This window comes from Cyprinodon tularosa, unplaced genomic scaffold (assembly GCF_016077235.1).
Source record: "Cyprinodon tularosa strain WSP-4 unplaced genomic scaffold, ASM1607723v1 ctg624, whole genome shotgun sequence".
NCBI lineage: Eukaryota > Metazoa > Chordata > Actinopteri > Cyprinodontiformes > Cyprinodontidae > Cyprinodon > Cyprinodon tularosa.
Window position 1 is genome coordinate 6,041 of NW_024039368.1, and position 23,409 is coordinate 29,449.

At 38.0% G+C, this 23,409-nt stretch overlaps 1 protein-coding gene across 1 annotated transcript; it reads left to right on the plus strand.

Annotated features, from left to right (window-relative positions):
* The first annotated feature begins 33 nt into the window (after positions 1-33).
* LOC119798459 (insulin receptor-like) lies at positions 34-23,409 on the plus strand. Its single transcript, XM_038307947.1, has 19 exons — positions 34-173; positions 289-433; positions 535-749; positions 4,321-4,447; positions 4,920-5,170; positions 5,831-5,998; positions 6,081-6,279; positions 8,824-8,962; positions 9,146-9,299; positions 9,455-9,603; positions 10,475-10,631; positions 10,777-10,873; positions 13,992-14,059; positions 14,169-14,398; positions 14,986-15,096; positions 15,285-15,447; positions 15,569-15,698; positions 15,791-15,925; positions 16,219-23,409. Exons 1-19 carry the CDS (start codon positions 149-151, stop codon positions 16,571-16,573), a joined length of 3,018 nt encoding a protein of 1,005 aa, XP_038163875.1. The 5' UTR covers positions 34-148; the 3' UTR covers positions 16,574-23,409.

A 23,409-nucleotide genomic window follows, 5' to 3' on the forward strand; every position in this document is an offset into this window, starting at 1 on the left:
TCTAATGTAGAAACTGCATCTGTTTTTGTTTAGGTTGACCTGTGAACCTTGTGCAGGCCCCTGTCCTAAAGCGTGCCAGGGAAATAAGACGATTGACTCTGTTACTTCAGCCCAGGCCTTAAGAGGATGCACCGTCATTGAGGGCAACATGGTTATCAAGATCCGAGGAGGGAGTACGTAGATTTACATGCTGTCCCCCCTGCTGAGCCTACTGTAACGGCTCCACACGTTCTAGTTTGGATAATTGTCACTAACTGGCTGCATCCTCAACTGTCCCTCTTCTTACAGCTAATATTGCGGCTGAGCTTGAAGCTAGCCTGGGACAGATCGAGGTCATCAAAGGTTACCTTAGTATACGGAGGGCCTACGCGTTGGTCTCCCTCTCATTTTTGAGAAAACTACATACTATTAAGGGAGAGCAATTTGACTCAGAGTAAGTACTCTTTCTTCCACCTTTCATTTCGGTGAGCTTTTTTAATTCTATTTTTTTCACTCTGTGATTAATCCCCTGTCTGCTCTGCATTTCTCCATCAGTCACTATGCCTTTTACGCACTGGACAACCAGAACCTCCGGCAGCTGTGGGATTGGTCCAAGCACAACCTGACGATCGAGCGAGGCCGCACCTTCTTCCACTTCAACCCTAAGCTTTGTATGTCCGAAATCAAGAAGCTGGAGGAGGTAACAGGAACCAAGCAGCGCAACATGAAGAACGATATCGCTGCTCGCACCAACGGAGACCAAGCATCCTGTAAGAACCTCGGAAATTACACAACAGATCAGATTTAGATCTGGACTTTAACTATGCCACCCTAAAGTCAAACCATATCTCCAATGCTCCAGCTTTATTCTTAGTTTTTGATCAACCTGTAGCAGATTTCTTCCCTCCTAGATTAACTTGATTTATGCTCCATCTTCTCTCCTGAGGAAAAACAGCCCATGATTAATCATGAGAATGATATTGATTGATTGACCGACATTACTGATCTCAGGCATGGGGTATATACAGTTTGTCTATATATATATATATATATATATATATATATATATATATATATATATATATGTAGATATATATATGTATATATGTATATATATATATGTATATATATATGTAGATATATATATGTATGTATATATATATATGTAGATATATATATGTATATATATATATATGTATATATATATATATGTAGATATATATATGTATATATATATATATGTATATATATATGTAGATATATATATGTATATATATATATATATGTATATATATATATGTAGATATATATATGTATATATATATATGTAGATATATATATGTGTATATATATATATGTATATATATGTATATATATATATATGTATATATATATATGTATATATATATATATGTATATATATATATATGTATATATATATATATGTATATATATATGTAGATATATATATGTATATATATATATATGTAGATATATATATGTATATATATGTATATATATATATATGTATATATATATGTAGATATATATATGTATATATATATACATGTAGATATATATATGTATATATATATATATGTAGATATATATATGTATATATATATATATGATTACAAATGACAACAAATGAAAATCTCAAATTCATCATATCAGAAAATTAGAATATTGTGAAAAGGTTCAAAATTGATGGCCCCTGGTGCCACACTCTAATCAGCTAATTAACTCAAACCACCTGCAAAAGCCTTTAAATGGTCTTTCAGTCTAGTTCTATAGGCTACACAATCATGGGGAAGACTGCTGACTTGACAGTTGTCCAAAAGACGACCATCGACACCTTGCACAAGGAGGGCAAGACACAAAAGGTCATCGCTAAAGAGGCTGGCTGTTCACAGAGCTCAGTGTCCAAGCACATTAATAGAGAGGCGAAGGGAAGGAAAAGATGTGGTCGAAAAAAGTGTACAAGCAAGAGAGATAACCGCACCCTGGAGAGGATTGTGAAACAAAACCCATTCAAAAATGTGGGGGAGATTCACAAAGAGTGGACTGCAGCTGGAGTGAGTGCTTCAAGAACCACCACACACAGACGTATGAAAGACATGGGTTTCTGCTGTCGCATTCCTTGTGTCAAGCCACTCTTGAACCACAGACAGCGTCAGAAGCGTCTTGCCTGGGCTAAAGAGAAACAGGACTGGACTGCTGGTGAGTGGTCCAAAGTCATGTTCTCTGATGAAAGTAAATTTTGCATTTCCTTTGGAAATCAAGGTCCCAGAGTCTGGAGGAAAAGAAGAGAGGCACTTCATCCACGTTGCTTGAAGTCCAGTGTAAAGTTTCCACAGTCAGTGATGGTTTGGGGTGCCATGTCATCTGCTGGTGTTGGTCCATTGTGTTTTCTGAGGTCCAGGGTCAACGCAGCCACATACCAGGAAGTTTTAGAGCACTTCATGCTTCCTGCAGCTGACCAACTTTTTGGAGATGCAGATTTCATTTTCCAACAGGACTTGGCACCTGCACACAGTGCCAAAGCTACCAGTACCTGGTTGAAGGACCATGGTATCCCTGTTCTTAATTGGCCAGCAAACTCTCCTGACCTTAACCCCATAGAAAATCTATGGGGTATTGTGAAGAAGAAGATGCAATACACCAGACCCAACAATTCAGACGAGCTAAAAGCCACTATTAGAGCAACCTGGGCTATCATAACACCTGAGCAGTGCCACAGACTGATCGACTCCATGCCACGCCGCATTGCTGCAGTAATACAGGCCAAAGGAGGCCCAACTAAATACTGAGTGCTGTACATGCTCATACTTTTCATGTTCATACTTTTCAGTTGGCCAACATTTCTATAAATCCTTTGTTTTTATTGGTCTTCAGTAATATTCTAATTTTCTGATATGATGAATTTGAGATTTTCATTTGTTGTCATTTGTAATCATCAAAATTAAACAAAATAAACATCTGAAATATATGAGTTTGTATGTAATGTATGAATATAATATACAAGTTTCACTTTTTAAATGGAATTACTGAAATCAATCTACTTTTTCATGATATTCTAATTTTATGACCAGCACCTGTATATATGTATATATATATATGTATATATATATGTATATATATATATGTATATATATATGTATATATATATATGTATATATATATATGTATATATATATATGTATATATATATGTATATATATATATGTATATATATATGTATATATATATATGTATATATATATGTATATATATATATGTATATATGTATATGTATATATGTATATGTATATATGTATATGTATATATATATATACATATATGTATACGTATATATGTATATGTATATATATATATGTATATGTATATATATGTATATATATATGTGTATATATGTATATGTATATATATATATATATATATGTATATATATATATGTATATATATATGTATATATATATGTATATATATATATGTATATGTATATATATGTATATGTATATGTATATATATGTATATGTATATGTATATATATGTATATGTATATATATATATATGTATATATATATATATATGTATATGTATATGTATATATATGTATATGTATATGTATATATATGTATATGTATATATATATATATGTATATATATATATATATGTATATGTATATATATGTATATGTATATATATGTTTATGTATATATATATGTATATATGTTTATGTATATATATATGTATATATGTATATGTATATATGTATATGTATATATGTATATGTATATATATGTATATGTATATATATATATGTATATATATATATGTGTATATATATATGTATATATATATATATGTATATGTATTTGTGTGTGGACATACTGTATATACTGTATAAAATGGGTATTTATATAGATAGTTATTGCACTGGGCATTAAATATAAAACAGGTTATTGCACAGGGTATTAAATAGTAATTGCACATTCGTTTTTGCACAAGTTATTGCAGTTATAGTGTCTCATTGTAAAGTGGTGGCAGCAGATACTAAGGGAGTTTTGTCTTTTTTTCTTGATAACATTTAAGATCAACTTTGCTCTTATCTTATTTTTCCTCATGTTGCTGTTAGTCATATATAGAAATATATAGATTTTGAAATATGTGATTATTTTAATAAACCCCCCCCCCCCCAAAAAAACACCTTAGCTCCTTTTTAATCAAACTTTCAATACATCCATATTAGGGTTAACTAGGGAAAAGAAAGATGTTTACTGTGCTGAGTGTTTTAGGTGTTCAACCTTTTACTGATCCCTAACTTTTCTGTCTTTTAGGTGAGATGAAGCTGTTGAACTTCACTCAGATTAAGGTTAAGTCTAACATGATCATTCTGAAGTGGCAGGCGTACTGGCCGTCGGACTACAGAGACCTGCTGGGATTTATGGTTCTCTACAAAGAGGCGTAAGTGGAAGTTTTTTTTATTATTTAACCATATTTACTAAAATTTAATTTGTTGATCAGTGACCTTCACATAGTTCTACAGGACATTTTTTTACCAGTAACTTCAACAGATTATGAGCTGCTAATCTCATCTGGTTATTGGATTCTGAATGGCAAACAAAGTCACAAGGTTCTACATTGATGTAAAAGAAATATAATAGAAAATATTATTTAACGATATAGCGTAAATGCAAAAATATAAAGTTGAACAGCTTGAGACAAAAAAAGCAGCTCCCCTCACTGACCTTTGCAGGATCACGTCTGCCATGTTGCAGCTATTCATGTATTTAAATTTTTTTAGCAGATCCTGCTAATGTTAAGACTTTCTGTTTGTTTGGACATCCTGCTGATTAAGACATAATCCAAACAATATTTGTAAATTTAGGTTTCTTTCTCTTTTTTTTTTTTTTTTTTTTAACCATGTCAAACACAGCCCGTACAAGAATGTGACCGAGTTCGACGGACAGGACGCGTGCGGCTCAAACAGTTGGGTAATAGCTGACGTCGACCCTCCGCCTCGCGCCACAGATGGAAAGAAGGCAGAAGATCCAGGCTACCTCATCCGAGCATTAAAACCCTGGACCCAGTACGCCATCATGGTGAGAACCCAGCTGTCTGCGTCTGACGAACATCAGGTTCACGGAGCCAAGAGCGAAATCATTTATGTTCGCACAAACGCCTCAAGTAAGTAAAACCTGACTTTATTTAATATTACAAAATCTGTGAATATATATAAACTAACTAATATAGACAAAACCATTGTACTTTATAGTTTTGATGAGTAATTGTGATTTAAATATTTTTTACAAACTGTAGCATAACAGCTGTGTCTTTTTGACGTATTAAACTATTAGGGATTAGATAATGCTCATATGCTAAGATTAACAAACTGTAAAACTGTCTGCTAAAAATGAAGCAAGGAAAGAATCACATTGTTGATCAGTGAAAGCCTTTGTAAAATTCTGCACAACAGTATGACTCTGCAGATTGTTTTCATCCTGTGCTGTAATGTTAACGATAAATTAAAGATCAGATTAGGTGTTAACGAGATGTGTCCCACAGCGTGGGCCTGATCTTGCTTATTAAATTTAAATCCTATCGTACTCAAATTGATGATGATTTTGCTCTAAAAAAACATTTATTACCCACCACTGCCTAAAAAACTATTCAAAGCAGGACTTCTTTCTTCATTTTTGGTAAAACACCAAACTTCCACTATTTAAAACAGGCAAATGTGTTAGATTATCCTGTCTGTTAATGAATTGTTTTTCCTAGATCTGTGTAAAGACCTCATCTTGTTTTCTTTATTAGTTCCGACTAAATACCATCTCTTATCTCTTTTAGGACCTTCTGAACCTCTGGACCCCATCTCCTCCTCAAACTCCTCCTCTCAGATCATCCTGAAGTGGAAGCCTCCCACCAGTCCCAACGGAAACATCACCCACTACCGAGTGGTCTGTCTTAAGCAGCAGGAGGACAGCGACCTCTACAAGTTTGATTACTGCCTACAGGGTTAGTCAAACACACCCCATTATCTTTTCCTCGTCCTTTTATAAAAATCTGCCTTCACCTCACACTGCTCCACCCTGCCCAGGAATGAAGCTGCCTTCCCGAACCCCAACTCACCTGGACAGCGAGGACGAGCAGAAGTGGAACCAAACAGAAGATCTGAACCCAGGGGGGCGATGTTGCACCTGCCCGAAGACGAAATTTGAAATCGAGCAACATCAGAAAGAGATAGCGTACCGCAAGACCTTTGAGGATTACCTCCATAACATCGTCTTTGAGAGCAGGTGAGCCCTCCCACGGCAAGCGCCTCTGAAAAGCTGCTTTGATTGTCGTGCCAAACTTTCCCTTGGTCTCTCTATATTTTTCTAAGATATCATAAGCAGTGTTGCTGCACTGTTTTAAATGTTAAATTCTCGACTTTTTCAATGTATTTTTTTCTAATTCACCATTTTAAAATACAAAACAAATAAGGATGAAATTATACCTGGACTTGTCAGAATCCGGAAAGTGTAAACGAGAAAGGAAGTGAGGACACAAAAAACAAATGGAGAGAAAATCACATGACATGATGAGCAGTAAGAATCAGAAAAAGGAAGAAGACATGGATGAAGGAATAGAGGGACAGTGTGATTAGAGAGAGGAGGGAAGATGAGAATAAAATGAGAAAAAAATGGGATGAAAAGTCAGGGGAAATATCCTTTTTATTTCATCCTCAATTGTCTTCCAGACCTGGAAATCATATAAGTTCCAGACAATTCATGATATAGCAACCAAATATGGCAAAATTTTGACATTTTAGACAAGGGAAAAAAAAGTTGTGGTTGTTGGAGGGAGTTAACTGATCCTTCCTTCTCACTGAAACACACCTGCACAAGTTATGTCTCGCTATCCTGCATTGACTTCCATTAATTTTTATGGCCTAACCATTACTAACACATACCTAACCCTAAACCTGACATACACCATCCCCCACCTCAAGGGGAGAACGTTTCCTTGTGAGGACCGATTGACTGGTGCCCACAAGAACCCGTAAGAGCCCCACAATGTAGCATACTTCTAGGAAACTGGCCCCACATTGTCCCCACAAGGTAACAAACACCTCCATACACGCACTACCCCTAGGGAGTCATTACTGTGCCCATTATCATTCATGCCAGTCAGAGGTGCAATCATGCACACTGCCATTTGAAAACACAAAAACACTCAGCCTCACACACTACTGACTCCGGACGGGGCGAGCTCTCTGTACTAACAACAGTCCTCGTGCTCTCAGAGCCCATCCACCAAAAGAAATATGGCTGTTTTTCTTCCACCTGAGTGAGAAACTCCTTAGCAGAACTTGAGCCTCAAGAAGACAACAAATTGCCGTCACATTTATTGTCAACTCTGGTTAAAATCTGTAAAAAAGCCTTAAACCAAATTAATCTACATGTTTTAAATGTGGAAAAAACAGCTACCTAACCATATATGTTGTTTCCATCGGAAAATATTTCCTCCTAAAGGATTTTTTTTTTTTTTTTTACATAACACTGCAATCAATTTGAAAAGTAAAAGCATTTTCAAAATGCTTGGCTTTTCTATGTTGATCTGAGTTTCTAGCACCTTCTAATTAATAATCCATGACTTGTCAGAGGTGATATACAGGCCCATTTGTTTTAGCCACTGGCCCTCAGGTTGGAGGAGGAGGACCCACATCTATCTTTCCACCATGCACTGTGAGCCGGATGGTAAAGATAAAAAATAGACAACATTAGAAACATACAGTAAAGAGAAACATCCTTTGGTCATCAAGTTTCCATAACAGTCATTAAATTCAATCTACAGGCCATGCCTTTATGTCCTTAATAAATGAAAAGAGATGGAGTTTACCTTGGTCAGATTAGACTAAGATTAAGTTTTCGGAAAGTAAGGACTCCAGGTGGGGCTTTATGGTTGTAACATGATTATGTAACAAGCTTCAAGCAATTGAATTGAGATTCCTAATTTTAAAAAACATTAATTTGTTTGGTATAGTTGGGCCATTTGGTATCATGTTATATTCTGATGCCATGTGCAATAACTAATGTGCAATTACTATTTAACAACCTGTGCAATAATCCTGTTAAATAAGTGACTTCAGCTGTTATATTTATCTCACTATCTCATTGTTTTTCCTTACCTGGTACCACATTCATGTACAACACCAAATCCATACATGTATAAGTCACCTTAAATGTACATAAGTCACCTTAAATCTCTGCCCTATTTCTTTTTTTTCTCTCGATCCATTGTACACGTGGCTGCACTGCATATACCCCATGCACCTTTTCCCTTTGGTACTTTCTTTTGACTATTGAGCCGATGTGACAAGTGAATTTCTCCACTGTGAGATTAATAAAGTCTAACTTATCATTATCACAAACAAAGCAATTGACAGCAGGTTTGCCAAGAAGAGAGACATCAGTGTTTTTTTCTTATCTTTAGTTTCTCTATCCTTCTTTAAACTTCCCTCAAATTAAAGTTTTATTATTCTTTAAAAAAAAAACAAGGTAAAACATCTGTTTTCCTCCCTGAATGTGTGGATTGTGCCATTTACCTCAAACAGCTGAGGGTGCAGTATCCTCTCTCTTAGTTGCACCATGTGAAAATGGCTGCTGGTGGGATAACCGGGGCTGGAGGAGATATTTCTGGCTAAATGATGTTAGATTGATTCCTCCTTTGACATCAAATGGTTAAAAATCTCTGTCCATCCATCTGCTTCTCTCAATTATGAAACATGTCTTTTAAAACATCTTGACCACATATATCATTGTTATTTTTTTATGCATCTCCTCGTTACGTGTCTCTAGGCAAAGTCGTCCTCGACGCTCAGTGGACGACCCAGATCCCACCCAGTCCACTCTCTTTCACACCTCCATGTCCCGTCTGAAGTACGATCCAACCACTGCTTCACCCGAGGAAGAGGACGAAGAGGAAGAGGGATCTAAGGTTTCAAATGCTGTTTGTGTTTTAATTAATAACAGAAAGTAAAAAAAAAAAAATCTGTCTTTAAAAAAAGTCAACCTAAAGTGACTGCAGCGTGAATAAGATGCTTTATTCGAATTAAAGTAACATACGTCTTGGACTTTATATTGTATCAGTTGCAGTACTTCTTTCTCCTTTTTTGCCTAGGTGGTGGTCGATGTGTTTGGGAAGGAATCAGTAGTCATATCCAACCTGCAGCACTTCACCAGCTATAAGATAGAGATCATAGCTTGCAACCATATCACAGACACCAAACGCTGCAGCTTGCCCACTTATGTCAGCGCCCGGACCATGCCAGAGTGTAAGGATGCTCTTCAACTAATTTGCATCATAAAGCGTATAGTTATCGACCCCGCAGATGTCTTTCAATGTGACACTTAAAGCTAGCAGTACAGAATATGTTGCTGCTGGGAAATGAATTTGATCCATTGACATTCTATGTCTAATGTTGTCCAGTAAAAGCAGATGACATCCCAGGCCAGGTGACCCATGAGATTGTGAACGCTGAGCCCCCCTATGTGAATGTTCGATGGAACGAGCCTCCCTCGCCTAATGGCCTAATCATCCTTTATGAGGTGTTCTACCGGAAGGTTGGCGACCCAGAGGTAAACATGCAAAACCAAAAAAAAAAAGGTCAATAACTTGCCTCTTTCACCTGACAAAAAAAAGGTTGCTTTCACTGTTTTCTTTCCTGTTATACAGAAACTAAAAGAGATTAGAGATTTTTTTTTCATTCTGGTTTGGATTGATAAGTGCACATCTGTGGTAGGGTGCATGTTAAAGCATGGATGTTTACCTGCTGCAAATATGTGATTAAAACCCAGCAGCAGCAGCAGCTGTTGCCAAAGTGACAGGAGCAAGAAGGAAGGTTTCAAATGCATCAGCAGAGATTATGTCGTATCTCAGACCCTGTGTGCTCTGCACTGCGCTGAAAACAATCGAGTCAGACGCATACAGCCTTCAGCCTAAACAATACTGGTCTACATTTTATTGAAAACGCTGATTAGAACACGATGGCGGCTCTGATTAATTAATTAGGCTGTTACTCTGGCTGCCTAAAGCAAGACTCAGATATAAAGGCACTTTATTGACCCTCTTGCTAAACATGTTTTTTTTTTTTCTATCTAAACAGTAATTATCATATATAACAAAGGTTATCAGAAACAATTTTTGAAATAGAAAACGCACAGATTTTTTAGTTTGTTAAATGTAGTTTCTTATTACAGGTTTTAAAGAGTGACACCTTTTCACAGATCGTTAAATCTGTCTTGTTTTCATGTCTTCGCATCTGTGTGAAGATGCAAAAAGACTTTTTTTTTTTTCAAACTTTAAAGTAGCGAAGGTTTTGGGGACTTTAAGTAGAAAGGCTGCTTATGTGACTCATTATTTACAGTAAAGGTTCTCACCTGCATTTAGGTTTAGTTTCAAATCTAACATCGCAGTTGAGGTAAGTCGTCTTTTCTTGTCTTTATCCAGCCGCACTCAACTTGTGTCTCACGGCTGAACTATCAGAAGATGGGCGGCACCAAGCTCACGCTGGTCCAGGCTGGGAACTACAGCGTGACTGTCCGGGCTACATCCTTGGCTGGAAATGGATCCTTCACAGAAACCACGTACTTCTTCATGCCGAGCCGTAAGACACAATGACGTCCTGCTTCACTCTCTATGCCTGCACTTCCTCTTTCCTATGTTCAGTGTTTGCCGTTTAATTAGTTTAGTGTAAAGCGTTCAGAAGCTTATTTCAGGTTTCATACCCAACGGTTTCTGTCTGTCTTCAGCTGATACAGGTTTAGTTTGGATTGTGAGTGGACCGGTCATCTGCTCCATCCTCTTGCTCTTCGTGGGAGGAGCCGTCTTCTTTATCATCAGGAAAAGGTAAGATTTAACAAAAACTTTGCGGCAGACATTTGTTGCCTAGCATTTTTTCACCTTTCTAACGCTACTACAGGCTTCAGTGTATTTCAGTAAAATTTTAGAAATATGCTTCAATAGAAAAATAACAAAGAAAACCATAAGAAGGGCTGTTTTCCACATCCCAAGGGGAGACGGTAAATGTTTGGAGGTAGATGCTCCGGTCAGAGGAGGCCAATAGTGATTCCCTTTTGGTGTTTATGTAGAAAAAAACCATCCCTACAGTAAAACACGGTGATGGCATTATGATGCCTTGGAGATATCTTTTTGAAAAGGTACAAGAAGCGGGTTAGATCTGATGGAAAGCTCAGTGGAACTAAATGCAGCACAGTAATGGAAGAACATCTCTTAGAGGCTGCAAAAGATTTTAAATTGTGGTATTTTCACCGTCCAACTGCACAAAAACTCTAAAAGTTCATCCAGAGCTACTAAGGATGTTTGCTCTGATTGCTTTAGATCAAAGCTTATTTGTTAGTTGGAAGTAGGGCTGCAACTAACGATTATTTTAAAAATCGATGAATCGGACGATTAATTTTTCCATTAATCGATGAATCGGACAAAAAATATTTTTTATATTAACCTCTTTATTCCAAAATAAACATTATAGACAGAACAAACAAGCACACAAGTACAGGTTGCTCATTAACTGTACTGGTGCAATAGGAAAAATAAATGTTTGTGTTAAAACTACGCAAACTTACATGAGAAATGTAGATGTACATCCACAAAATATAGGGTACTTTGTTTCATAAAGCGCAAAAAAAGACATTTTTGTTTTTAAAAGCCCCTAAGGGGTTCAAACAATAGGCCCCCCCATTTCAACAAATGAGTTTTTTTTAGACTAGAAGAGTTCTGCCTTTTAAGACAGGAAGGTATAGCAGTTAAAGTTGCTACTTGAGAAAATACTGAACCATAGAGATAAAAATAGCCCTGTGATTCAAATTATAAATTGTATTTGGAATAAAAATGAGAGAACTAGGGGTGCTAAAAAACACATCCTCTAAAGACAGATATTTACATGGGAATGTGGCATATAATTAATTGACATATTACTGATCTTGCTGGATTTTATTCTGCTTTACTTCTCTAAATTGCAGGATCCTCTTTACTTTATCTTTGCCAGAAGATTTAAACTTTAAAAGTCTTGCCCTCATAATTTGCAAGTTAATTTATTTATAAAGTAAATGTAAACGCTGCTTAAGCTAATTCAAATGAAATTAAAAGTAAAATAAGTAGCCAACCTTATCACTGTCTGTAACCTACTAACAAGGTAAGGAAAGCATCAGATGAGCTACCTGAGAAACTAACGTAATGTTTCCCCACTTTAAAACCAAATAAACATGGTGGTTCCGTGCCATGTTAATTTCTTTTGAAAAAAGTTGCATGTTATCACTTTTTTCGCTTTACAAAGCGCAGGCTATTTTAATTATTGTGATAAATTTGCGCCGTCAATCCCGGTGCATGCGCGCTTCATTTGCAGTCTGGACGCTGAGGCTCTGACTGAGAGGGACTCCTGCGGGAAAACGCGGTTGGGGGTGGGGGAGGCGCCCCACGGCAGAGTAGGAATGATACATGCTTTCACGTAAGAGTCTCCAAAAGCCGCCAGTGACACCGAAAAAAGTCGCCAGATTTGTCGCTAGTCGCTTTTTTGAAAAATAGTCGCTGGAGGGGTCTGAAAAGTCGCGGCGTTGGCAACACTGCACCTGCGGCGCTGACTCGCTCTGCCGTATTTTTTTTTCTTCCTCTTTCAGTCAGGAGGCAGTGATGACGGCGCAGCGGATGACGCAATAATCGCGCGACACAACTAATCGATGATAAAATTCGTTGCCAACGCTTTTAAAAGTCGATTTTCATCGATTTTATCGATTCGTTGTTGCAGCCCTAGTTGGAAGTATCCAACTAGAGTACAGACCTCATCCAGCCTGATGAGCTCTTTGGAAAAGAAACATGTTCAAACCGTGGGTTGGGCTTAGAGCGTACGCCGTGTTGGATATGCTGGATCTGCTGTTAGATACTTAATTCAGTGTTAGAGGGACTCTTATCTAATAATATGCTTTATATTTGTAGTATAAAAAATATTTTTGTAATGTTTGACTTTAATGTCATATTCTTTTGGCTTTATTCCTCTGACCTTATCTCATAAACCAAAATAAAATAATCTATAGCCTATAGACTGTATGATGCTTCCACTTTATTCTCATATTTTTTTTTATAAAATTACCTCTTAATATACTTTTGTCTTACAATATTACCAGTTTTGTCTCATTATGTTTTTATTCTATTCTTCTGGCTTTTTTTTCTCATGATATTAGTAATTTTATCCCTTTACTTGGTCAAATATAATACATGCCCATAATACTCCACCGTAGATCTGTGTCTATACCAGATATGGACATCTTATTAAAAAATAAATAAAGACCACGAATGCTTAGATTAAACTGATTAACCTTTGTCTTCTTAAAGCTTTATCTTTGGGAAATCTATATAAATAATTGAAATAATTTATTCTAGTGTGTGGAGAATAATATTTTGTTTCTTGTTAGCTGGTTTCCCTGCTGGGTTCACATTGGGATGCGGGGAAATTCCCAGTATTTCCACCAAAGTTAGAAAATTCAATTTGTTTAAAGATGGGGAAAATACTATAATACATGTTTTTTCATTCTTACGTGTGAAAAGTAAGCCCAGCAGATCTGGTTTGTGTAATAAAACGTTTGGTACATTTCAATGCATGAGGCATCCTTTCTGATCAGCGATCCCTATAGCTCCTTTAATTCAACATGGCAGTGGCGTCAAAGTTCAAGCCCACGCCCAAAGAGGCATCTACATATTCCTGTCTGTGGTTAAATCTAGTAGCCATAACTCCAAAAGACCTTACCTTAAAAAAAAAAAAAATGTCTTTCTTCCACTTCATAGTCAGGAACAAAGCTTGGTGTTGGCTGATCACATATAGCTGGTAACTTAGTAATTTGACATGATGGGAAAACTTAGGCTCCTAAATATAAAACCTGAATAATTTGTCACTAGACGTTTCTTTCTCTGTTACGTTCGATTATTTAGCGGCATTCCTGTGGTTGTGTTACAGGCAAACCGAAGGTCCTTTGGGAGATCTCATCACCTCACCGAATCCAGAATACTTCAGTGCCAATGACAGTAAGACCAGCCCGTATTGTCCTGCTGCCTTTTAGAATATGACAACCTAGCGAAGAAGTAAACGTTCGATCTGTGGCGGGGTTCATGCAGCTCTCTGTGTTTTGTTCAGTGTACGTTCCTGATGAGTGGGAGGTTCCCCGCGAGAAGATCAACCTCCTCCGGGAGCTGGGTCAGGGCTCCTTCGGCATGGTGTATGAGGGCATCGCTCAGGACATCGTCAAGGGAGAACCAGAGACGCGCGTCGCCGTCAAGACGGTCAACGAATCAGCAAGCCTGAGAGAGAGGATCGAGTTCCTGAATGAAGCTTCGGTCATGAAGGCCTTCATCTGTCACCATGTGGTGAGGACCCGCCTCTTTTTTAACCACAAAAAAACCCATCTCCATCCAGCATGCTGGGGCAGCTAGCCGACTCCCAGAGATTTGTCATGTTGCTGAAAGCAGCACGAGCCACAGAATCATGACCCACTTGTTGTGCTGAAGCGGCCATATTGACACGCAGTCAGACTCCAAAACAAATGTTCACACTCAGCGAGCGATGGAGCCTGCCTTTACCATTTCATTACAAAACCTACGGAGCTGCAATTAAACGGCCGTGTGTCAACACTGTAAGATGAACACAATACCACATCGGGATGTAGGGAATACATTTTAGGATTTTCCTTGAGAGGAGGGGAGAGTCCACATTACTACTATGATTTATGTAACTTTCTATTTGAACCAGGTCGTGGAAAGCCTTTATATTGGATATTATATTGGAAGCCCTGTGGATAAAATAAATGTGTATTTATGCGTCTTGTGTTTTATTTGTTTAGAGCATATTTTGTTAAATTGTAAACATATTTTGTTATTCTGCTAAAAAAGCATGAAGTTCCTAAAAAGAACTTAAATTTACAATTAAATAAGTGACAAAGTGGATTTGTTCTTAGGTTCGTCTGCTGGGAGTCGTGTCTAAAGGTCAGCCCACGCTGGTAGTCATGGAGCTGATGACTCATGGCGACCTGAAGAGCTACCTGCGGAGTCTGAGGCCAGACTCTGAGGTTTGTTCCCTCTGTTTGTTCTTCTTATTCATCATCTCTCATCATTTTAAGTGTAAAATATTAAATACGAGAGCTGAAATGTTCCCTAAGTTTGTTTTGATTAAACAGAAGACCCAGCAGCAGGAAAAATGGCCGATAAAACATGAAGGTTTTCATTGTTTTCCTTGTTTTTTTTTGTCTGCCTCTAGAACAACCCATCCGGCTGCCCGCCGCCCACTCTGAAAGACATGCTCCAGATGGCAGCAGAAATTGCAGACGGCATGGCCTACCTCAACGCCAAGAAGTTTGTGCACAGAGACCTTGCGGCCAGAAACTGCATGGTGGCGGAGGACTTCACTGTCAAGATCGGAGGTCTGTGCTTGTTTGATTTTCCGTGTTTCTCACACAGAAAGCACACCAGATCAATCCCAGTGGATTTTTCACGTATGCTGACTCTTTAACCCCCCCCCCTCTCCTCCCTGCCGCCACGCAGACTTTGGAATGACGCGGGATATTTATGAGACTGACTACTACCGCAAAGGAGGGAAGGGTCTGCTTCCCGTCAGGTGGATGGCTCCAGAGTCCCTGAAGGACGGGGTTTTCACCGCCCACTCTGACTGCTGGTACGTCACTCCTCCTACGCTGAAGATTTGCCGGAGATCTCTGACCTTTAATCCTTTATTTGTGTCTTTTGTGTGTGCGTGTGTGTTTGCAGGTCTTTCGGGGTTGTGCTGTGGGAAATCAGCACGTTAGCAGAGCAGCCTTACCAGGGTTTATCCAATGAGCAGGTTCTGAAGTTCGTCATGGACGGAGGCTTCCTGGATCGACCTGACAACTGCCCTGAGAGGATGTAATCATGCTTTTTTTTTCTTCTTTTCTAGTCGGAAACGAACAATCGTATAAAATATTTCTGATTTTAATTGCTTACATGTCACTTCAGCAGCCAAAAGGCATTTATACCCTTGGAACATTCCTGTATGGACGTTTTTGGCTGATATAGAAATGTAATCTGAAGGAATACATTTCTATTTCACTCAATGGGGCTGAAAATAAATGTTCTTTCTATTATTTCTTTTTTTTTTAGTTAATAATTGTTTTGGATCTAAAGCATGTCACTGATCTGTTTGTGCGTCTCCTGTCCAGGCACAGCCTGATGCAGATGTGTTGGCAGTACAACCCCAAGATGCGGCCAACGTTCCTCGAGATCATCGAGATGCTGCGGGACGACCTGCACCCGACCTTTCAGGAAGTGTCCTTCTTCTACAGCGAGGAGAACAAAATCCCCGAGACGGAGGACTTCGACCTGGACCTGGACAACATGGAAAGTATCCCCCTGGACCCATCGTCTTATTCCCAGAGGGAGGATAACTTAAGCAGAGACAGCGGGCCCTCGGTGGCCCTCAGGGGGAACTATGAGGAGCACATCCCCTACACACACATGAACGGTGGCAAGAAAAACGGAAGAATCTTATCATTGCCCAGATCCAGTCCTTCCTAACATCTCCTGCTCCCTCCCCCTCCCTAAAATGACTAGTGACACTTCCTCCCTCTCTTTCTGTCCCTTTTTTCTGTACCTTGCAAACATTTTCTAACGATTTTTCTTATTCTTAGAGAAACCAATCGAAAAATAACACAAAAAAAAAAAGACCCAGATCTCAGGACTTTGAATTTTCTTCCTCATAGCTGCCAAACCAAGGCAAGCAAAGGATGCAAACGCCTCTTTTCAACTTGCTCCATGACACATCAGACTTGATGTTACCCACATCTGCGTTAATGGGTCAACACCATGTTTCCAGGACTCCATGTGACGGAAACAACAACAAACATTAAAAAAAAAATCAAAACTGTGAACACAACAAACCTTAGACAACCAAGAAGGCTGCTCAACCTTCCCTCTCACCCCCATAAAAGCCTCTCCTCTCGCTCCCAGCTCAACTGCATTTTCCACACTTCTGTGCTTTTACCTTTTTTTTGTCTCTCCAAATGAAACGTTTTTACTCTGATGGTGGCCTTTAAAAAAAAAAAAAAAATACGTGGCCTATAGACTACAGAATCATGTCTAAGTAAATTCCTCGTTTTAGCTACAAAGACTTAATCAGTGGGATGACTTACTCGCAAAGAATTGATCTTAGAACAAACATCATTTCCTGGAGGAACATTTTCTTTTCTTTTCGCTTTGTTTTGTTTTTGGTTCTGCAAAATTCCAAACTACCCACAGATTTATCAGGTGTTTGGTGAATAGTTTTAATTTATTGGCTGTGTCCTTATTTCCCTTCTCTGTTTGTTTCTGTGTCCTCACTTTGTGGCTGAAGGATATTTAAACAGTTCAAATTTGGACAAAAGAGTTCATCAGACTGACCAATAGCTGCTGCTTTGATATATTATAGTGGGTATAGAAATATATAAATATATAATATATATATAGTATATATAGAATAATTACATTTTTCAGCCATTATTTTATATATAGTATACTGTATAACATTGATGGGTTACTTTTGTAAATACTGTAGTTGATATTTGTGTACTTCATCAGAGGCTTTACTTACGTGTTTTATTGTGTTTTTCTTTTTTTTTTAAATGTTTTTTAGCCCCAGAAGTTACACTAATCTACCGTCAGTGCTCTCTGTGTCTACGGCATCCAGCCCATGATCTTTTTATTTTTTTATTTTTACTTTTGTCTTTGATTTTCAACATATGGAGGAAACTTTACTACTGCAGCAAAAAAAAACCCGGGATAAATGACCTAAAAGCTTTACAAAGAGGGGAAGCCAGGCCTTTATAGGGTCAAAGTGCTCCAGAAATGTGTTTGCCGTCTTTCTCTGGTCACAATCACAGTTTGCCTTTTTATCCATTTGGTTTCTTTGAGGAGAAAACAAAAAAAAACTAAATTCTGTTGCAAAAATGTCTTGAAATTGTGCAGCTTTGAGTGGTTTTGCTTGTTCAGGTGCTTCTCAGTTGTCGGTATTAGTCCTGGAGTTTACGGCAGGTGAGGTGGATGATATTAGGAATTTCAGTTGGGGAGATTTACTACATTAAACCCAAGCATTGATAAATCACCCACACCTCACTGCTCCTGAACCCTCCGACGCGGCTTCCAAGGCTTTCTGTCGGCCACTGAACTCTCCTCTCCAAATAAGTCTGGTGGAAATTTCCACGTTTAACGACTGAGGGCTGGAGAGAGATGCGGAAAGTTCCAAATGTATTCACAGCCGGCAGTCCTGCACTCCGGGTGGGGCGGGATCATGAGTCGATTGTTAATTCTCTTATTCTCCCTGCCATCACATGGAGCTTCACAGTCGGGGCACGGCGTGCAGCAGCTTTTCCGCTCAGGACACACATTCCAGGATTCAGTCAAATCTCCACATCCCCAAAGAATCCTGTTTGGCCGACACCATCAGAGTGTTTTGCTGCATTAATCAACGGCTGCTTGGGTTTGCAGAAGATAACACTTTACAGCATCTTGTCTTTTCGTGATTTTCACCCCATAAATTTGGAGTATAAATCATTTCTAACAGCAGTGCCAACAAATCGGCAAAAAGATTTTCCTTCACTGCATAACTGGAAACGCTCTTCTCCCAAATGGCAGCATTTCTCTTTGAGGACACAGACACTTTTTTGCTGAGCAGCGTTCATTTAAAGGGTGGCCAGAGAAGCTGCCTCCATATCTGAACCAGTGCCTTTTTAATTATTTCCCAACAAATTCATCTTCTAAGCTGATGCAACATGCAGAAAATATGCTCCTAATGGCCTGTCAGTTTTTATTTTGTTAGTTTTTCATTTGCAAAAAAAAGCAAAAGGTCTCTAATATGTTATGATTGAGTCGCTGCAGGTAGTTCAGAGTCAGTAGTTATTAGCATTTACTGATGTGGTCGCAAGAGCTAAAGATGTGTAATAAAACCTTCATATCATCTCTGTATTTGAATAGATTGATCTCCCATTGCATGATTTGGACAAAACACTAATTTTATTAAGAGTAAATTTATTTATTTATAAGAAAATATAAAAACTAACACTAGTATCCCAGATACCGCCTTTAAAAGACATGAAACTCAACCTGCTAATGATTGCCCTTTTTTAGTGTTTGAAAAATAGTTTGGCCCACAGCATCATAGGTCCACTTTATGAAGCGCCATAGAGGACTAATTCCAAAAAATGGGGTCGTTGATCAGCCATTAACGGGTTGAGAGATCCACAACAGAAATTAAACTAAACAATAAACACTAATGTTGAAGTAATTAAGGTTGGAAAAGCATCTCTAAAGATGGAATAAACCAAATACTGTGATTGTTGAAGCCGATTGTAATATTTTACAACTGTATTTAATTGATTTTGAGTAAAGGTTTGTATTCTCAACTCAATATTTGGGTCATGAGTCGACTCTGGTACCACTTGTGGGTCAGAGGCTGAAAGTCTGGGAACCTCTGCTGTAGAAAACATCAACTGGATGGATTGTGTTTTTTCCAGTAAAATTTTAGTCCAATTTCACCAAAGATCCACTTAAAGTTGCAAAAGAGTTTAGTAAACTCCACTTAGTTTTGTCTGTAGCGGCCAGACAGAAAAGGTATTTCTTAGACTCCTTGGCAACCACTTAGCATGCAGAAAGCATCCATTGGTTGCCATGGAGACCTACAACTCCAAGGTGCAAGGTAATACTGTGATTCTTAAAAGCAAGCTCTTAGATTTCTTTTTTATTTTTAAACAGTTACTGTATTGAATAGCAAGAAAAATCATAAAGGTAATGTTTTTGTTACGTTCATTTTATCGAATTATTTAAGGTCCAACAATATGGCTGTCAGTAAATCTCCAAATCATTCAGTGGGGGAGTCCTCTATCAATTTATCTGAAGGCTGTTTATGTAAATTAAAGAAACAAATTGGAACCATTTTAGATTTCTGCCTTTTTGAGTGAAAACAAGGTTTTTAATAAGATTCTAGTAAACATCTTTAATGTTTCTAGTACTGGCACATCACAGTGAGCCCTATTTGTAGCTCAGACACATCTCTGGTTCCCTCTGCATAAAAACAACAGAGTACTATTCTTTTTTTAATGAAACTATTTGACCGTGTGATTGAGCATTAATGAGGTTTTAGGAAATAGATGGTTAATTGTTGTCCTGGTGGGAAGGCTGGCGGTGAACAGCTCTGTTAATAGTTTGTTTGTATGTAGTTGTCTTGGTCTGTTTGTTTGGCCGGAGTCTACCTCAGTGCAGGAAGGAGGAAGCTGTTCAAAGAGCCTCGATCATCCCCACAGCCTGCTTAGTATCACTACAAAGAAAATCTTTTTATGCTACGTTTTACACACATATGATGGTTTTATACGGTTAACTCTCTCCTGCCTCTTTTTATGTATCCGTATCTCTTCTTGTGTGTCTGGGGGAGGCAGCCTTGCTTCGAATTAAACACAAACTATGGAGCTTAACGAGCAGCTCCTTTTCTTTTCCCCACTTCCACTACAGGAGGAAGCAGACGACCTCCAGACTGCTCCTCGGTTCATATCTACTGATTTCACAGCAGATCCCCCTCTTATCGCCTGTTTGCAGCCAAAGCTAACCTAGCTCAGCTGTAGGCCTTATGTTCTGTAAACGACCTTTCTTTGCATTTATCCTCCTGTTGTATTGGCTCTGATTTTGTTGTCTGTGTATGTTTTTTTTTTTTTCTTTCCCCACCCCAACTGTGAATACAAGAGATGACCTTTTATTTTCCCTGCCAGCACCATTGATCCAGTGGGTCTGTTGTGACGGATTATGACACAGAAGTGGGGGCGATTAGAGAGAACCTTTTATTTTCCTGCTGCAGAGAAAAAAAAGCCAACTGGGACAATCCTGTGTGCCATAAACAAAAACTTTTAACAGATTTTAAAATCTTGATTGTAAATTTTTGGTCTCAGGGAGGCGGCTCCTTGCTTTGCCTCAAGAGCATAAAGAGGTGGAGGAGGGAAAAGAAGAACTACCTACCTTTTCATCTATCCCAGTTGTTCCTAATTAGAGATAATCAGGAATCCACATCTCTGGCTCTGTGGTGAAGTGGCTCAGACTGCCCTCTAGTGGTTTCTTGGAGGCATTGCAGGTCTCAACGTGCCTTCTTAAGACTAAAGGCACACCTGACTCAGAAACTGGCATTTCTCTACAAATCGCAGATTTTACACCAAACTTAAAATAAAAGCTTTCACTTTATTTTATTTTTTTGTTTTTTACACATTCTGTTTCTTTTTCCTTTAAATGCAGAATTAATACTGTAATTTGAAAGAAAAGTTGATGAACTCCAGATTCATGGTTTGATGTTGATGGCTTTTGCTTCTGATCAGTCTGTTACAACAGGGCCCCCCCACCCACTCACACCAAAACCTTACAAAAAAAAAATAAAGGTGTTTATTTGGAAATCTGTACAATAAATAATAAGCTCCTCAAACTGTAAATAGCTGCTGATGTTGTGTGTCCAGGAAAAAGGAAATAAAAGAGAAGCACTTGGTGTTAGGGAAGGTTTGCTGAACTCTTATTGGGTGAAAACAAAGCAGATGGTTTGCTTTGTTTTCAGCAGATAAAGTATTACACTTTAGAGATGTTGATTTCTATTTTTTTAGCCAAAGTAGGGGAGGACAAAAATCAATAGTTTTTTTTCTGACTGTAGTTTTCCTACTTCTTGTACATGATGAATTTAACGTTGTTATCAATGTGTGTATATATCTTTTTCTAAGTTTAAATTAATTGATTATTTCTCTTTTTGTCTGTTTTTTATAACACAGCCCACCACAGAAACATGTCGTAGTCTGTTCATGTATTTGGTAAAGTGGGGGGGGGGGGGGAGCAGCTCTCCTGTCTGAAGCAACATAACAAAACAGCATGTGGCCTCCAATTTGTCGCATCCCATAATCTCATGCTAGTTTTCTGAATGTCAGCCCCCACCCCATCACACTCAGTCCAAGCAGCATGTCGACTGAAAGCCTTTTCTCATAAATGTCTTTTTATTTTTTAATAAAAATCAGGTGGAAACTTTTTTTTTTTCTTCCTTTTTATGTACACATTAGGGGGAAAGCTGGACCAGACCCATGTGTTTTTAAAGAGTAATTCTAAGCAATAAGATCCAAAATGAAAAATTAAATCTGTGATGAAGAATACACTTGCCTGAAATTCAGACTAGAGCTGGAGGTATTTCTGCTAGAAGATGAAACTGTTTGCTCCCATTAATATGACTTATTTTCTTATTCTAATAGAGGGACATGTTTTTCTGATCATAAAAGGCTTTTTTCTCACTTTAAACTTCCCTGTTTATTCAAGAGCAAAAGTCATTTGGTAAAAGGAGCAGTGTGCCATCTAGTGGTAAAGCTTGAAATTACAAACAAACTGATATCTAAATATTTGGTAGAAAAGGGCAGATTGAGCCTTTAACAAAGAAAATTTTGATGTTCTGCAGATTTGTTAATCTCAGAATAATGGTTGATTAATTTTAAAATTTTCAGCTTTACCTACTTAAGTTTTTGAATTTGTTTAAACTACTTGTCCCCCCAAAATGGCTGGATCATATGATTTATCTCAGCAAAATTTCTCCTAGAAATAAAACTGTTAGAGTTGTTCCTTTCAACAGGTTAACACCTGTTATGAAACACCTCCTGCTCTGAGTCATTTCATAACTTACTAAGTGGCATATTTAACGTATGTTTCATGAATCCTTATTGATTGAAGTTAAATGCGTAGAAATAAAAGAGCTAGTGGTCTACTCCAGTTCAGTCACCTCCTGTGCTTGCTTTGTTTAAACCATTGTCTGATTGTTCCTCCTTTCTGTCTTTAAGTGTCTTCTCTTGGTGCACGTAGGTGGTTTCTCCAGATTTCTGTGCATAGTCCTGCAGGATACCTCTTTGTTAATGTAATTTTTATTGTACTTGTATTCATTTTTGGAACATATTGTGTATACAGTACGTGGAGATGTTGTGAATGCAGAAAGCGGGTGTAAATGTGTGCGTGTACAGTCCGAACCCCCCCTCCCAAACCTGCAAAAACCTCACACGGATTGCTTTATATCCCCCCCCATTCACCTCACACTGGACCCAGATGTGCCATGATCTATCTGTACCACGGACAGCAAACGTGATGGGAGTTCCTCTCACAAATGCAGAGATAAAAGCTCATTGTACAGGATCAAAACAACAACAAAACGTGCCATGACTAAAAGAACGCTTGACAATTTATTTTTTCTATACGTTTTCAAAAGGAGAGCCAAGTAGTGACATGTAAAGAAAATGTTGCAATGATATGAAAGTAAGAAAATCTTGCTGTGTGTAAATTATTCAACAATTAACTGTTTATATTAAAATTATGAATAAAATTATTGGAGAAAA

Bases quoted from the DNA above. Each gene is read 5' to 3' on its own strand.
- LOC119798459 (XM_038307947.1), top strand. From the start codon at position 149: ATGGTTATCAAGATCCGAGGAGGGA. The intron at 434-534 runs GTAAGTACTCTT...TTTCTCCATCAG, and splicing joins GGAGAGCAATTTGACTCAGA to TCACTATGCCTTTTACGCAC. The intron at 9,300-9,454 runs GTAAGGATGCTC...AATGTTGTCCAG, and splicing joins CGCCCGGACCATGCCAGAGT to TAAAAGCAGATGACATCCCA.